Source organism: Lytechinus pictus, chromosome 3 (assembly GCF_037042905.1).
Source record: "Lytechinus pictus isolate F3 Inbred chromosome 3, Lp3.0, whole genome shotgun sequence".
In the NCBI taxonomy this organism is placed as follows: domain Eukaryota; kingdom Metazoa; phylum Echinodermata; class Echinoidea; order Temnopleuroida; family Toxopneustidae; genus Lytechinus; species Lytechinus pictus.
Window position 1 is genome coordinate 35,712,557 of NC_087247.1, and position 18,099 is coordinate 35,730,655.

Consider the following 18,099-nt stretch of genomic DNA (forward strand, 5'->3'; position numbering starts at 1 on the left):
GCGATGCCAGGTAAAAATAACCACATGTGTTTCTTACGTACCATTCTATCGACCTGTTTTAAAGGGGAATTTCACCCTGACAAATGGTTTACTGTAAAAATAGCAGAAAATATATTGGTGAAGGTTTGAGGAAAACCCATCAAAGATTAAAAAAGTTATTAGAAATTTGAATTTTTGGATCTGTGACGTCTTACACGAGCAGCCGCCCCGTATTTTATGCACCAAAATAATATACTTTTCAATTTTTTAATCAGTGGTTCATGATTGCTAAAAAAATCTTTCAGGTGAGCGGATGTGAAATGATTTGTATGTTGATATACTTGAGGTACAATGAAAACCATTTTCATTTTTTTTTAGAAAATGGCATCTCATTAATATTTTTTATATCACCATATATGGGAAAAACTGCTCGCAAATGATGTCACCATTAAAATTCTAATAGCTTTTAAAATCTTTGATGGATTCCCTAAAACCCTCACCAATATCATTTTAATTATTTTCTGCTATTTTTACAATAAACTTTATGTCATGGTGAATTTCCCTTTTAATGTATTAAGTACAATATTTGGGATCCAACATGTCCAAAGTGTGCTTCAAATTTGAATATCAGAACTATTTGACATAAGCAGGCCGTGCATGTAGGTCCAGGAAAGATCTACAATGTGATTTAAACATATTACCCTTTCCATTAGTCCAACATTATAATTCTAAGTTTCTTCTGAGAACCTTTCTTATTCAATCTACTGTACATGGAGGGGCTTTTGGAATTTTTTTGGCATGGGGGCTTAAGAATGGCCATTTATACCTCTGCCATTTTTACAGCTGCTATTTTTACCTCTGCCATTTTTACCTCTGCCACTTTTACCTTTGCCATTTTTACCTCTGCCATTTTACCTTTGCCATTTTTACCTCTGCCATTTTTACCTCTGCCATTTTTATCTTCGCCATTTTTACCTCTGCCATTTTTACACCGAGCCGTAAATGCACGCGAAGCGTGCCAACACCATAGAGATATATATCTCTATGGCTAACACTTATAGAGCGTGCTCCCTAGGGAGTGGGTGCAGGGCCTAGAGGGGGAGTTCTCCCCCCGTGCGAAGCGCGAAGCTTTCGGTGTTTTATGAAATAAAATGAAAAGGAGCCGTCTCTCTTGTCTCTAGTACCTATATCAGCTCCAATTCAGTTGACTATATTGTGATTTTGAACCTTGTTTTCAAAAAGTGATTGTAAACGCACAAAAAAGGGATGAAATGGAGGAAAATAAAACAATAATTACCCCGCGCAAAGCGCGAAAGCATTTTATCAAGTTTTTTTTTTCCAAAGAAAAGGGTCCCGAGATAAGGGTTCTCCAAGTTAAAATGAATACGTCCCTTGGAAAGATCAGATTTGATTACAAACAATTGTCTTTAACTCGCAAAACAGAGAAGAAGGGTATATGCCGGGAATAAGATATTCCTCCCCGCCCTGAGCAATGAAACTGAAATTTCGAAGGGCGGACGTTTCATCAAATGCAGATATTTCTAATAACCCATCGGCTCTAATTCAATTGATTTTCTAAGATTATTGAACTTCATTGCAAAGAAAATAGTGCGCAAAAATTTGAAACTTCTGTGATTGATTTAAATTATATAAAAAAGGATGATTTCTTTGACTATTATCCTGAAGCGCTACATTTTGAATGATAAAGAAACTTGAGTGTCATTCAATATTTCAAACTGAGGGCGCAAAACAGGACAGGAGATGAATGTGCAGGGAAATGAAGTTTAATAGAATTTGATAAAAAAATATTGTACTTTTTTTAAATTTAATACGACACGAATTGTATACCTTCTTCTTTTTAAATTAGGTACCTGTTTGCCCCCAAATTATGGTTGTTTAGTAATGAGCTGAAAAGCGGGAGAAGTTGCCTCTATGGAGGTGACGGCAGAAATTGATATAAAGATGTTACCCGCCCGGAGTCGACCCGACCAGAAGCTGCGCGATCAATTTGAAAAAAAAGATAACTTCATATACTTCAGACTAACCTTACTCTAATTCCATGGAGCTATAAAACATGTCTAATTCCATGTCCTCATGTATACATTTGAACTTTAACTGGCAAGAAACACATAGCTGAGGTGGAAAAAAAGGGTTAGAGAAAGGGTGAGGGGATACAAAGGAGAACTGCAATGTTGGCATTTAACCGCGCGCAGCGCGGAAGCAAATACATATACATGTATATAAATTTAGAGCAAGGGTGAAGGAAAGAAAAACCCACAAAGCTACATTTCTTCCCTTTCCTTCCTTCGCTTTTCCTTTTCTCCTCTCTTTTTCCCTTTTTTTTTGGGGGGGGGGGGTGTTGCACCCACAAATGTAATAACGCCCACAAATGTAATAACGCCCACAAATGTAATAACACTTTACCCACAAATGTAATAACGCCCACAAATGTAATAACACTTTACCCACAAATGTAATAATTTCACCCACAAATGTAATAATGCACTTTACCCACAAATGTAATAATTTTTGATCGCCCACAAATGTAATAATGACTTTACCCACAAATGTAATAAATTTGAAGGGATTTTTGGCGAATCCGTTCTATACTAATATCCTATAGTAATGCGTTCATACAGCACAAAAGTGCAAAGTCTTTTTTCCAGACCCGGTTAATTAAACCTTATAGTACAAGTCCAAAGTCTTTTTCCAGACCCGGTTGTTTCAAAAATTGTAATATAAATCCAAAGTCTTTTTTCCAGACCCGGTTGTTTCAAAAATGATATTATACGTCCAAAGTCTTTTTTCCAGACCCGGTTGTTTCAAAAATTGTAATATAAGTCCAAAGTCTTTTTTCCAGACCCGGTTGTTTCAAAAATTATAATTTACGTCCAAGGTCTTTTTTCCAGACCCGGTTGTTTCAAAAATTGTATTATAAATCCAAAGTCTTTTTTCCAGACCCGGTTGTTTCAAAAATTATAATATAAGTCCAAAGTCTTTTTTTCAGACCCGGTTGTTTAAAAAATTATAATATAAGTCCAAAGTCTTTTCTCCAGACTCAGTTGTTTCAAAAATTGTAATATAAATCCAAAGTCTTTTTTCCAGACCCGGTTGTTTCAAAAATTATAATATACGTCCAAAGTCTTTTTTCCAGACCCGGTTGTTTAAAAAATTGTTATATAAATCCAAAGTCTTTTTTCCAGACCCGGTCGTTTCAAAAATTATAATATAAGTCCAAAGTCTTTTTTCCAGACCCGGTTGTTTCAAAAATTATAATATACGTCCAAAGTCTTTTTTCCAGACCCGGTTAATTAAAAAATTTATAATATACGTCCAAAGTCTTTTTTCCAGACCCGGTTAATTCAAAAATTATAATGCAGGTTCAAAGTCTTTTTTTCAGACCCGGTTGTTTCCAAAATTTTAATATAAGTCCAAAGTCTTTTTTCCAGACCCGGTTGTTTCAAAAATTATAATTTAAGTACAAACCAAGTTATGTTAATGGTATTCCGGAAAAAAATGAGAATCGAGCTTAGTCTTTTCTCCAGATCCAGTTAATTAAAACTGGTGGAATTAATGTCTTTGTTGTCGTTTCAACTTATACGGCGTATATACGCTAAGAGTAAATTGAGAAACAAGCGTAGTCTTTTCTCCAGACCCGGTTACTTAAAACTAAAAACTAAACCCTGAAGCAATGCGTTCATAGCACAAAAGTGCAAAGTCTTTTTTCCAGACCTGGATAATTAAACAATTACAATATGAGTCCAAAGTCTTTCCTCCAGTCCCGGCTATTAAAAAATGAATTAAAAAACTTCAAATCTAAGACCAATTTTCTAAAGTTTCACCCATTAAAAAAAATATGTCTTTACCCCACACCCAGTTTTTTTTTAATAATACTACGACCCCTACAAAACATTGTAATAATGCATGGGTAAAGCAAACATCCTTTCTCCAGACTTGGTTATTATTTGAAAAAAATTAAATAGTTTTTACAAATATTCTAAAACGAATACCCAATAATCTAATTACTGTGGAATAACATGAAGACCGATTGTCGAAGATCGACTTTCCTCCAGACACAATTTTTTCAAGACTAAAAAAATCAATAAAACCCAACCCCCAAAACGAATCTTAGAACCAACACTCCTCCAAATTAAGACCATGTATGTAGAAAAGCACATGTTTAGAGCGTTGTCTTTATTCCAGACCCAGTAATTTAAAAATGATTTAAACAATCTTAAAAACAAAAGACTTTGTCATATTCTTATTCTTGTGGAATAACACGAGTATTATGCTTAGTCTTTCGTCTAGACCCGATTATTTAAAAGATAAACAAATAATGAAAAAAAATCACAGCTAAGACAAATCTTCAAAATTAAACCCACTTAAAATGCTTGGGCTTAGAGTGTTGTCTTTACCCCTCACCCAGTTCTCTTTAAAATACAAATTAAGCGAAACATTAATCTTAAAACTTAGACCCCAGCATCTTCCAAACTATAAAACCCCTGTGATAACGCATACTTAATTTGACCAGACCAGTTTATTATAAAAAAAAACAGAACAAAAAAAAATTAACCCTCTTCCAGGCTAACATCCTGTAATAAATAATATAATTGAACATTCATTTTTTCTTCCAGGCAAAGAAATTTATAATAAAACACAACATCAAACCTTAGAGCCCGGGGAGCATTTGATGAAAGGAGTTGTCTGACGTTTTATCTGACACTGGTAGCACTGCTTCTTAGCCAATCAACATCAAGAACAGTTGTCAGATCTGACAACTTGTCGGACATAAATGTTGATGAAATACTCTTATTTTTGAAATGACAAGTTCTGGAATAAAGAAAACTCTCTAAACTTTTATTTATTGAATGATTCTTAGTTTAAAGGATAGTTGGGCCTTATATTCTGTTATTCTTTTTTAATGATTTTGGTTATTTTGAAATAATTGGGTCTGGATGAAAGACTACTCCATATTTCCATGTTATTCAATTTTGATAAGATTGCAGGGGCTTTGTTATGTTGTTGTTGTTGTTGTGTTTTAAATGACTTTTATAACTGGGTCTGGAGGAAAGACTACGCTATATCCCATGTTTTTCAACATAAAAAGGATCGTGGGTCTTTGTTTGCTTTTTTTATTATTACTAATTTATTATTATTATTCATCATTTCTTATTTGAAAGATCTGGGTCTGGAGGAAAGATTACACTATATTTCCATGTTATTCAACATAAATAGGATCGTGGGTCTTTGTTTGCTTTTTTATTATTACTGATTTATTATTATTATTCATTTTTTATTTGAAAGATCTGGGCCTGGAGGAAAGACTATGCTATATTTTCATGTTATTCAACGTAAATAAGATCGTGGGTCTTTGTTTGCTTTTTTTATTATTACTAATTCATTATCATTATTCATTTGTTATTTGAAAGATCTGGGTCTGGATGAAAGACTACGCTATATTTTCATGTTATTAAACATTTACAAGAGAGTTGGGGGTCTTTTTTACTTTCCCACCAGTTTTAATTAACTGGGTCTGGAGAAAAGACTAAGCTCGATTCTCATTTTTATTCCACTAGAATATCATAATCGTATCTTAGTTTGGACTTATAATAATTTTGAAAATACCAGGTCTGGAAAAAGACTTTGGAAGTATATTATAATTTTTTAAACAACCGGGCCTGGAAAAAATACTTTGGACTTGCATTATAATTTTTGAATTAACCGGGTCTGGAAAAAAGACTTTGGATGTATATTATAATTTTTGAAACAACCGGGTCTGGAAAAAAGACTTTGGGCGTATATTATAATTTTTTAAACAACTGGGTCTGGAAAAAAGACTTTGGACTTATATTATAATGTTTGAAATGACCGGGTCTGAAAAAAAGACTTTGGACTTTCATTATAATTTTTGAATTAACCGGGTCTGGAAAAAGACTTTGGACGTATATTATAAATTTTGAATTAACCGGGTCTGAAAAAAAGACTTTGGACTTGCATTATAATTTTTGAATTAACCGGGTCTGGAAAAAAAGACTTTGGACGTATATTATAAATTTTTGAATTAACCGGGTCTGGAAAAAAGACTTTGGACGTATATTATAATTTTTGAAACAACTGGGTCTGGAAAAAAGACTTTGGATGTATATTATAATTTTTTAAACAACGGGGTCTGGAAAAAAGACTTTGGACTTGCATTATAATTTTTGAATTAACCGGGTCTGGAAAAAAGACTGGACGTATATTATAATTTTGAAACAACCGGGTCTGGAAAAAGACTTTAGAATTGTACTTTAATGTTTTATTAACCGGGTCTGGAAAAAAGACTTTGCACTTTTGTGCTATATGAACGCATTACTATAGGATTTTAGTTTAGAACAGATTCGCCAAAAATCCCTTCAAATTTATTACATTTGTGGGTAAAGTCATTATTACATTTGTGGGCGATCAAAAATTATTACATTTGTGGGTAAAGTGCATTATTACATTTGTGGGTGAAATTATTACATTTGTGGGTAAAGTGTTATTACATTTGTGGGCGTTATTACATTTGTGGGTAAAGTGTTATTACATTTGTGGGCGTTATTACATTTGTGGGCGATTATTACATTTGTGGGTGTAACAGGGGGGGGGGGGGGGCGACCGCCCCCTGGCTACGCGCCTGATATAATGTAGATTCAAACTTCGGGTATATGATTTGTGTACATTAGAAGAAAAATATTTTTATCAACAAGTATTTTTTATGTAATATAACTAAGATAGTAGGAGAAATTTGCTGATAGATTTAACTTAGCTTTTTTTAAAGGAAATATCTTGAAGACAAATTCATATTGGAATAAATGGGACTAACATGAAAACAGAATAACTATTAAACCCAGGGCTATTAAACCATTATAATTTTGATTTCATTTATAATCTTCCGTGGTAGAGAAAAGGGTACCTCCAAATGTAAACGAAATTAAAGATAAATTAATTGAACACAGAAAAGATGAGAAAAAAGCTTGGAATGGAAAGGGGAACTTTGTCATTTCACCCTAGGAAATGGGAACCCTTTGAAGAATCAGCCCCACAGCCCTCTACCCGGCCCAGTAGCAGTCCTCCCTGGATGACGTTCGTATCATTATCATTTTTTACTATTTCTTGGTCTTGTTTCTTTTTTATTTAGTGCATTTTGTTTGTTTGTTTTGTCTTGTTTTTTTTCTCTCTCTCCTTCTTTTCCTTCTGCACTGTAAAAACTGTGGTGTTTAAACTGACGCCAGTTCTTGGCAGGCGAGGTGGCGAGCGAAAGGCAGCTATGCTCGATTAGTCGCTCTGCATCTTTTACCGCAAAGTTGTTAATTTCTTGCACCCTGGAGGCTATTGCAAAACCTCCAACGCGGTACCTGAAAGTCTCTCAACACCCTTCCTAATTTCCACGTTGTCATCAGCACCCCAAAACATTCCCTACTTATCATGCATTCTTATGACCACACACACTGATCCCTCCCTCACACACAAATTCCCCCCCCCCCCACACACACACACACGCCCTCACCCCACACACCCATATCCGCTCACTATCCGAATTGCTGCATGTTTGCAATTCATTTCATAAAGTTGTTTGAAAATTGACTATGTGATGTACCCCCCTTCACCTCTATTGCTGGAACGGTTTACAAAATTGCTGATCATCGGATAACTCTTTTAGGTAATGATCAATCTTATTATAATTCTTATAAAAGTGTATTTGATTTAAATGCATTTTAAATGATTTTTATGGTACATGCTCACGCTTTGATGAAAACTTATAGGGGAGTTTCAAAACCGTCCGGAAACCGTCTTCTCCAGAGTATGTGGTGATGCTTTATTTGGGAGAGGGTCGGTGTATTACATCAAAGCCGTTTTGCCTATTCGATGCCATATTTTCATCACATAACGCTCATTCAGTTTTCATAAAGTCGGAAATATCACACCTTTTGTGTATGTTCTTGTTTACATTGGCACTGTACTTTGAACCCCCGGTTTGAACCAAAGAAAAGCATGATATACAATAAAATTTTATATTAAAAAAATACAACATTATAGGTATAAGAAGAGAGAATATTAGATACGCATTAAATATTGAGTGTGACAAACATAATGCCTGATTTAACTTTTTAACCCTTTTTGTCATTTCCCCACAAAATACTCTTAAATATTTGCTCTCCATTTCATTTTTAAAAAGATATTTCAAATATTTCTTTAAAAATTTGAATTTCTTTTTTGTTGTTGTTGAAAACTTGTAGTGAAGGTTAATTAATTAATTTTTATATTTAAAAAAGGATATATTGTTGTGTCCATTACCACCGTGCCTACCAATTCCAATGTCTTTATAACTTATATCAACATTTTTAATATTTAGATATGTGTTAACACAAAATTTACTGAACTTTACCCAAAAGGGTCTAGATTATTGACAATCGTAAAATGGGTGGTAATAATTATCCATAGTAAAACACAAATGGAGGTTCTGCCAATTTACCGAAACAGATATCCAATTGACATCAAAAGTTTAATATTTAAAGTTGAATTAAGCTAAACGAAATTATTCAATGAAAGTAACATTTTCTTTCCATATATTTTTCAAAACCAGCTTTTCTTTTAAATAAAGTGACCAATATTATTCAACATTTGGGGTTATAAATTTTTATCCACTGAATAATTTTATAACATTTTAGAACGTTTGTCAGATAAAGATGTAGTTCAGGAATAAATTTCCATCGAAAAAATTGTGATCCTTGTTTTCAAATAGATTTTTTACCAAACAGTTTTCCAGCGGTGATAAGTATCACATCATCGGCAATGTAAACGTACGTAGGTATTATTGTAAATGTGTACATAAACTACTATCTTTCAGTTGCAGGCTTATCAAGATTTTCTCTTCTTTTCCTTAGCTTCGAATAACCTGTTTTAAATCACTTATTCTCTGAAACAATCATTTTTAATGATTTTTTCAAAACGTGAAAATATACCTGATGAAATATTTCTACGTGGTTTAACAATTTGGACTTTATACTCTTTTCCTATAACGTTCATAAATGATTTTTTTAGAGTGATTACCATTTGATATTGTGTTTCATTAACCCAGCATGTATGCTATCAAAATGATGATTATCAATAATATCTGGACAATATCATTGATGGGAATCACATAAATGATTTGGAAAAGGGGAATCTTGTTGTCAACATAACAATGTCTTGCCTATTTACTTCCAACAGAATATAATGAAAAAATGAAAATTAATGTGTACTGCCGATGTTCGATCGGCCCTTTATTATTACAAAATAAGTAATTTGAATACCAACGTAAATCGTGAGTTCACAACTTATCAGTCCACTGCTTCGAATGTCACTTCTCAGAAGAAAGTTTCTTCTGCGTCTCAATAGATCAACTCAATAATAAGTGGTCAGTTTGGGAAATTGGTCATCTTTCTGGCTAAACTTCGAATCCTTGTTAAAAAACTTGATCCTCTCTTTCTTTGAACACTGCATACCATGGGCGAAGAATCTTTTGGTGAGTTGAAATCCATGGCACATATTAAGGACAGACTTCTTATGAAGATTTCTTCGATCGAGTCCTCTTCTTTGGCAGAGCTTTCCATTTGATATGTGTTCCACTGACAAAACATAAGTTCAGCTTCAGCCTGTTCAACACGTCTTCCAAGATCATTCTTGTTGGCAACGACCACGATGGGCATTCCGGGACCTCTCGTTTTTGCTATTTCATCGCAGGTTTCAAGAGCTTTATGGTAAGACGAGGTATCATCAGTTGAGTAAACGACGACGAATAAATCACCATTGTTAAGAGCCAGTTGATGCATTGCTGGAAAGTAAAAGCTGCCACCGGTGTCAAGAATTTGTAGTTTTATCTCTTTGCCTTGGTAGTCAATCGGCCTCTCGAACATATCTTCAACTGTTGGGGTGTAATGTTCTGAGAAAGATTGGCTGATGAAACGTCTGATGATTGCTGACTTGCCAACTTGTGCAGCACCGAAGAAAACAAGCCTCTTTGCTAGAACAGGCAGACGTGAAGTAGGCATGATGAAAGATCTACACTTTCTATCCTATTCTGAATTATGGGTTTCCTCAACTTTCAAAGGATTCAGCACCCTATAAGAAATAGCGCATAATTCCTTCCAATATATAGCTAAATCTCTGTTCAAGATATTGCTAGTAAACGTGATATGACCAATCACTCATCAGGAACTATTTTGCATTATCATAACGTGCTTGCAATTAAAGGCAGAATAACCTCCCACGCATCTTTTATATGTATTCAGAATTGATAAAAACAATATGAAATTGTAGGTGGACATTGCCGTTTGTGTGTTGACAGCGGTATAATCGCGGACATGTGCTGGAAGGGACAGGCCGGGTTGTGAACTTGTGACAGGGGACGTCGGTCCGTGTTTCAGATAGTTTTTTTTTAGGAAGGGGGTGGGGGGGGGGGACAAAAGTAAAATCTATGTCCCAAACCCTCGGTAAATTTTATATCATTGTACAGAGTCCTACGCGTAAATTAAGCGTGATGAATACTTTGACAATTATTTTATATGCTTAGTAATTTTAAGTCAAATTTAATGGTGGTAGATTGCTTTCCAATGTTGTTTGAAACCTTTATGTGCATTGCCAGTATTTATATTTTCACTTAAATGCGACGTACCCCCCCCCCCCTCCCCAGATCGATGCCTCTTGTTGTGACTGCATACTATAGGATTTTACAAATTGCATTACATGAAAATGATGAATCGGAGTACGGGAGAATGGCCTTAACTTTGGTACAATAGCCAACTCCTTTTCTTCTGTGGGGCGCATGAGCCATATACATTATAGTTAATATTCACAAATTAATAAACATGCAGCCACGTATCTCTTGCGTTCAGCGTAACAGCAAATACAATAACTGCAGCCTCCGCGTAGATTATAGGCTAGCGTAAATCAGGTCCGAGCAGTTGGGGGATGTAGCAATATAGTGACCTAAAAATTCAAAATTTTGGGGACACCGGCCCCCACACCAAGTGGATTTGGATTTGTTGGGATATTAAGTAATGATTTGCAGTTGGTATCGAGCAAAAAAAATGTCAGCAGTTGGAATGCATGATGCTGTCCAATTTTTTTTAGTGGTCTGTAGCCAGCGGCGGACCAAGGATTTTCCAAAAGGGGGGCACAAAAAAAGTTTTCAACCAAAAATTAAGTACATTTCGTTCACAAAAAAATTGACAAGCAAAAAAAAAGAAAAAAAGGTCCTCACTTTCAAAGGGGGAGGGGGGAGGCACGCGAGCCGGCTGTGCCCCCACCCTCCTTGGATCCGCCAGTGTGCATGTGTAGCTATCACATCAAGGCCAATGTAGGCTAGTATTGTAAACGTTAGAGTTAAAGGCTTATTAAGCTTGTTTTCGATTACATATCGTAAAAGGAATGAATAATAATGAATTACAGTAAAGATCAATATCAGAGCAAGCGAAGGGAGTGAAATAATTTTCAATAGTTGGAAAAGATGACCAAATTCGTCTTAAGGGGTGTGTAATATTAGCGAGTGAGCGGAGCGAGTCTTGAAAAAGCCAGTTGTTTAAGATAGATGCATTAACAGAGAATAATAAGGGTAATCAATAATTTAAACTGTAGAAGAAAAAGCAATATAAAGAGAAAATAAGGATTAAACAGTCTCGACTTGGTTCAATGAAAAAATGGGATCATGATATCATTATCACCAAAAAAAAAAATAGCAATCTCAAAAATAAAGAAACTCTCAGAAATAATGTAGTATCTCAGAAATACATGTAGTCTTTCAGAAATAAATGCAGTCTCTCAGACTCTTTCAGAATAAATTATTTTTGTGATAACATATATTCCTGCAAAAGCATGCAAATCTGTGATTGTGTTTATTTCCAAGAATTGTTTTAATTCTGCTTAAACTTCAGTGATTCTGCGGTTGTCTTTATTTCTGTGGTTGCTTTTATTTCTGTAGTTATCTTTATTTCTAGAGTTTTCTTATTAAATTTGTGAGAATATATATATTTGAACGATGACATTAATTTGTAAAATATACTGCTATTTCAATTACGATAGTTTTTTCTGAATGAGTCTTATATTTCTATATTTTATCTATGATTAACAAGATTTATTTCTGAGTTGTCTTTTATTTCTCAATTATATCCATTTCTGGTTAAATACTTTTATTTCTGACTTATGCAATGTATTCATTTCTGAATGTTATATTTCTGAGATACTACTTTTATTTCTGAGGAAGTTAATTCATTTCTAAGAAACGGCAATTTTTTTCTGAGAGACTGCATTTATTTCTGAAAGACTACATGTATTCCTGAGATACTACATTTATTCTGAGAGTTTCTTTATTTTTGAGATTATTAATTTTGGCCCTTTTACCTGCCCATACACTTCATCGTTTCAATTTTGCTCGATTCAAAATTGGACTCATTGGAGCCACCATCTGCCCATCGCAGGCCATATCTGTTGAAGTGAAAATCAACAAGGAGCTGAAGCCGAAGTTAGTTAGATTCATCTAACGTTAGACTTAGACCCTCTAATTCGAGATGGCCGAGGTGAGTAAACCAATAATATGGGCTTTTCACTCTTGGTCTCACTCGCTCTTTGTTTTTGCCTTTTTAGTGATAAAATTCCAAAGTCTAAGCAAATAAGCAGGCAGCGTGTCTCGGGCCTAGCTAACCCAGGGAGCTCCGGCCCGCGCAGCGGGCCGGAGCCCAGGAGCTTACCGTGTATTTTACCATACTCACGGGACTAGGTAACCCAGAGAGCTCCCGCCCGCGCAGCGGGCGGGAGCCCAGAAGCTCACAGTGTATTCTACCATTGCCACCGGACAAGGGTGATTTATGGTCTAAATATTTCTCCAAATGAATTGTGAAAACAAAAAGTGTACAATTACCACGATTATATGGATGAAGGTCTAGCGAGTGGCAGATTCCTGACATCTGAGCACAGTCTGGAACCTAAAAAAAAACAAAAGTTCTTTCCTTCTACCCAGTCTCGATCGGCCGTTTTGTTATGATTTTTAACAAAAATGGCCGATCGAGACGGGGTAGAAGCAGAGAACTTTTCGTTTTTTTGAGGTTCCAGACTGTGCTCAGATGTCAGGAATCTGCCACTCGCTAGACCTTCATCCATATAATCGTGGTAATTGTACACTTTTTGTTTTCACAATTCATTTGGAGAAATATTTAGACCATAAATCACCCTTGTCCGGTGGCAATGGTAGAATACACTGTGAGCTTCTGGGCTCCCGCCCGCTGCGCGGACGGGAGCTCTCTGGGTTAGGGACTAGGGTGATTTATGGTCTAAATATTTCTCCTAGTGAATTGTGAAAACAGAAATTATGCACTTACCACGATTATATGGATGAAGGTCTAACGAGTGGCAGTTTCTTGACATCTGGGCACAAACTGGAACCTCAAAAAAACGAAAAGTTCTCGGCGCTAGTGTAGTTTCGCACCTCCCCGTTTAATAATGGTTTTCAAACATGTACAATCTCACCCTAAATAATTCACAACCTAAAATACTTGCATCTGAGCCTCCAAAGTCCAGTAGAAGTTGAATATTTGCAGTTTTGACACTTTTTTACAAAGTTTTACACCTATTTAGGAATCACTCGGTCGCTTGATCAAGCTCAGCGCTGCACATAAGCAGTCGGTACGCGTACAGTACGTACCACCTAGTGAAGTGCAAGAAGAGCGAGTTTTTCTATGGTATCTTCAAAAAGATTTTTTCCCCTCTTTCAGCTTGCACCAAGTATTACGGTAGTGGTTGTGCAGAGTGGTTGATGTTTGTTGTGTGAAGGTATGTGTGTGGGGTGTGCGTGTGTGTGATTTTTTGAATGAAATAAGAAATGTGAAAAATGTGAATACACGTAGATTTAGCGATGAAAATAAGCTGAAAGAGGGGAAAAAATCTTTTTGAAGATACCATAGAAAAATTCGCTCTTCTTGCACTTCACTAGGTGGTACATACTGTACGCGTACCGACTGCTTATATGTGCAGCGCTGAGCTTCAAGCGACCGAGTGATTTCGAAATAGGTGTAAAACTTTGTTTAAAAAAGTGTCAAAACGGCAAATATTCAACTTCTACTGGACTTTGGAGGCTCAGATGCAAGTATTTTAGGTTGTGAATTATTTAGGGTGAGATTGTACATGTTTGAAAACCATTAAACGGGGAGGTGCGAAACTACACTAGCGCCAAGTTCTCTCCTACCCCAGTCTCGATCGTCCATTTTGTTACATTTTCATAACAAAAATGGCTGATCGAGACGGGGGTAGAAGGAGAGAACTTTTCGTTTTTTGAGGTTCCAGTCTGTGCCCAGATGTCAGGAAACTGCCACTCGTTAGACCTTCATCCATATAATCGTGGTAAGTGCATAATTTCTGTTTTCACAATTCATTTGGAGAAATATTTAGACCATAAATCACCCTAGTCCCGTGAGTATGGTAAAATACACGGTAAGCATGGTAAGCTCCTGGGCTCCGGCCCGCTGCGCGGGCCGGAGCTCCCTGGGTTAGGGCCTAGCCGGCCCTAGGCACTTGTTCACTGCAACCATCCTGCCTGTGTGGAGAATCTACAGGTAGGACTATGGTTAGACAGGAATAACCGTCGTTTCTGGGGATTTATTCAACAATTTCTGATATTTTACTGTAATCCCCATTTACCGACGGTAGGGTGTACGTGTGGGCTCGCATGTGTTCTCATTCCCTCCCTTTTGTCAATTCACAGTCCAAAGTTTGATGTAATTTTACACATCGAATTTACAATCTAAGGATGTATAAACAACAAACTTTTAAAACTTGATATTTCAATGTTTAAATACTTTAAACGATATAGATGAAAAAGGCATGAAAAATATACTTTACCGATGTTTAATTGGGTTGAACACGATAAAAATGGTCAAAATGGCAGCCAAACTATAAAATATTTACAAACAAACGTCAACAATCACGAATGTGATATCGATATTGCTTTCGATATTATACGATCTGCTCCATATGCGAACGAAACCGAAGATAAACGATACTAGTTATACTAGTACTAGTACTAGTTATAATCGCGATATATCGATTCGAGACATTAAGTTAATAACGATAATGACGTCATTCAAGATGGCAACTTGCAAGAAAAACCGTCAGGTCAGGTGAAAATGTCTTAGATGACAGATTTCTCAATCATCCAGAGGATTTTTTTCAATAACTCCAGCCCAAGGTATGCAATTACTTAAGTTATTTATATTTCCCTGATAATGGAAACCATGAAACTTTCAATTTTGCTTAAAAAACAGTTTTAAATCGCGATCTATGAAACGCTAGTTCACTATACGTTGGCTGTAGGTACGGGGCCCCATCCCCTTCAGTCTATGTATGGTGAGTGGAGCCAACGTAGTTCAGCGGAACAACCAAAATACAGAGACTGAAGCTTTTGGTGTAGACTATGGTATGCCAATGTTGTACAGAGCACACACTTTAAAAAATCATTATAATATCACTTTTGTGACCAAAATTACTAATTTCCATACAGTTGCAATTTATTTTTCATTAGTAATTTGGGAATAATTTTTGTATTCACCAGAGCGCTCAAAAACTTGATTTTTGGGCATATTTTTGTGTACGCCCTCTATTGGTGGAAAGTAATATGACAAGAAAATTTTCATTTTTTTATCTGTATTTTTAATTAAAAAAAAAATAATTTAAAGAATCAAATTTACTTAAGAGCCAAGTTATATGACGAATAGGTGTAATGGAAACTGTCAGTGTAAAAAGATTCAAGCATTTGTCCCAAAGAAAAAGAGAAAATAAGCCAAACATTGCCACCCTTATTTTGCCACACATGGAGATATAAGAATAACTGAGAACAAGGTTACAATACATCATAACCTTGTTCATTGAATGAGTGGGCCTAGGCCTACCCTTGGCCTAGGCTACGCAGGAGTGGGAGGAGTGGTACCGGTACGGACGGTAATGCTACGCTTACCCCACGCCACCGGCGCCATCCGACGGCCGACCCACTCAAGCCAAGGTTTCATTACAAGTATGCCGCCGGCGCCGCGCACTGAAAAATCAAGCCATAGACCTTATCGCAAATAGATTCACGTAGAGGATCATGGGATTGGAAAGGGAGCAATAGCGCCACTATCGTCCGGATGCGACCATGCGAACGCAAGCATGCAGCCGACAATTTAGTGTACGATTTCCATACCGGTACTAGTGTATCAAAATACGATCGACGCGACGCCCGCAGTCAACATTTTGCTAACTTCCAGTAAATGCCTCGTCATATTTGTTGATTTTGTTCCAGAGTCTAACATCACTTTTCTTCTTAAACTTAAAGGTCAAGTCCACCCCAGGAAAATGTTGATATGAATAAATAGAGAAAAATCAAACCAGCATATTGCTGAAAATTTCATCAAAATCGGATGGAAAATAAGAAAGTTATGACATTTTAAAGTTTCGCTTATTTTTCACAAAACAGTGATATGTACAACTCAGTGACTTGCAAATGAGTCAGTCGATGATGTCCACCACTCACGATTACTTTTGTTTTTTATTGTTTGAATTATACATTATTTTATTTTTTATATATAACAATAAGGACCAACTTGACTGAACCATATAGTATTAAACAATGCTAATTCCACATGTTCAGGGAGGAATCATTGTTGTTTCACTTGACAATGAGGAGAAAATTAGGATATTTCATATTTCATATAATAAAATACAAAGGAAATAGTGAGTGGATGACACCAGTCTCATTTGCATACCAGCCAATATGTGCATATAACTGTTCTGTGAAATTAAGCAAAACTTTAAAATGTCATAACTTTCTTATTTCACATCCGATTTTGATGAAATTTTCAGTGTTATGCTTGTTGGATTTTTCTCTTTTTATTCAAATCAACTTTCTGTTGGGGTTGACTTGTCCTTTAATTATGGGTGGCAGAGGTAGATGTGCTGTCTATAGCTGCAAGAATTACCACAGACCTCTATATCAATTCTACAACAAGCTACTTAAAATCCCATTTCATTACAGTTTTATGACCAGTGCAACTTTGTTTAATTTTCGCGCACTGATGATGTCAGAGCTAGAATTAAGCGTGAAGTTAAAAACGGCGCATAAATATCCCTCTGCGCAAGATAACATATCGAGATAAAAGGTATTCTGAAAATTCTCTTATCTTTGCGTTCTGTTAACTTCCTTGCAAAATACAAGAAAATTTACAAGAGGTAGGGGGCTATTGTAACTTATTGTTGCATGCGATTTTTGTCCGTCTGCAATAATTATTTCTTGCTGCATCTCGCAAGATCATCATGTTTTACCAAAGGAGACATTCCAAAGACAATATAACGACAGATTGGTAGACTTTTCGGTAATTAAAAATTGGTGTTCGAGACAAATCTTTTCAGAGAAAATATGTCTTTGAGAAGAGCCACGTGTATTTTTAGCACAGAAGCGCACAAGCATAAGCGTCGGGGGCGCAAGGAAATTACACCGCATATCAACAATGCGCTTCATTATTTTTCAGAAGAGACGCTTCTATTGGTTGACCTAAGCATATAACAAGCTTAATGATTGGTTGATGATGAAATATTGGGCGTGTCAGAGATAAAATAGGGGACGTCCTTAAAGAAATAAGACAATTTTCAGAATACCAATTTAAGAGAATTTTAGCGAGCTGTTATCTTGCTGACTTACAAGAAAAGTTAAGACAACTTTCAGAATACCATCCCAGGAAGCCTATTGATTTTGAGGTCAAAAGGTCAAAGGTCGAGGTCACAGTGACATGTTTTCATCTTACCCTTCTGCAGTCCTTGGAAACGTGATAACTTCAGTTTAACTTAACATAGGCTCATATAATTTGGTGTGTATGATACTAGCATGGATCCCAGGAAGACTATTGATTTTGAGGTCCAAAGGTCAAGGTCACTGATATTTTCATCTTACCCTTCTGCAGTCTTTGTAAACGCGATAACTTCAGTTTAACCTAACCTAGGCACATATAATTTGGTGTGTATGATACTAGCTTGGATCACAGGAAGCCTATTGATTTTGAGGTCCTAAGGTCAAAGGTCAAGGTCACAGTGACATATTTT

The 18,099-nt window shown here is 35.9% G+C and overlaps 2 protein-coding genes across 2 annotated transcripts in view; one reads left to right on the forward strand and one right to left on the reverse strand.

Annotated features, from left to right (window-relative positions):
* Positions 1 to 9,298: 9,298 nt before the first annotated feature.
* LOC129255663 (GTP-binding protein Di-Ras2-like) lies at positions 9,299 to 10,076 on the reverse strand. The gene has a single exon (XM_054894004.2). It carries the CDS (start codon positions 10,032 to 10,034, stop codon positions 9,402 to 9,404), a length of 633 nt encoding a protein of 210 aa, XP_054749979.1. The 5' UTR covers positions 10,035 to 10,076; the 3' UTR covers positions 9,299 to 9,401.
* Positions 10,077 to 12,440: 2,364 nt separating this feature from the next.
* Positions 12,441 to 18,099, forward strand: part of LOC129257360 (actin-related protein 8-like) — a 29,826-nt gene continuing 24,167 nt past the window's right edge. Inside the window, exon 1 of the mRNA XM_064096920.1 lies at positions 12,441 to 12,557. Within this exon, the coding sequence (XP_063952990.1) occupies positions 12,549 to 12,557 (9 nt within the window). The 5' untranslated portion in view covers positions 12,441 to 12,548. The remainder of the gene's footprint in view (positions 12,558 to 18,099) is intronic.

What these genes read in the sequence shown, in the direction of transcription:
- LOC129255663 (XM_054894004.2), bottom strand. Translation starts at nt 10,034, where the DNA reads ATGCCTACTTCACGTCTGCCTGTTCTAGCAAAGAGGCTTGTTTTCTTC.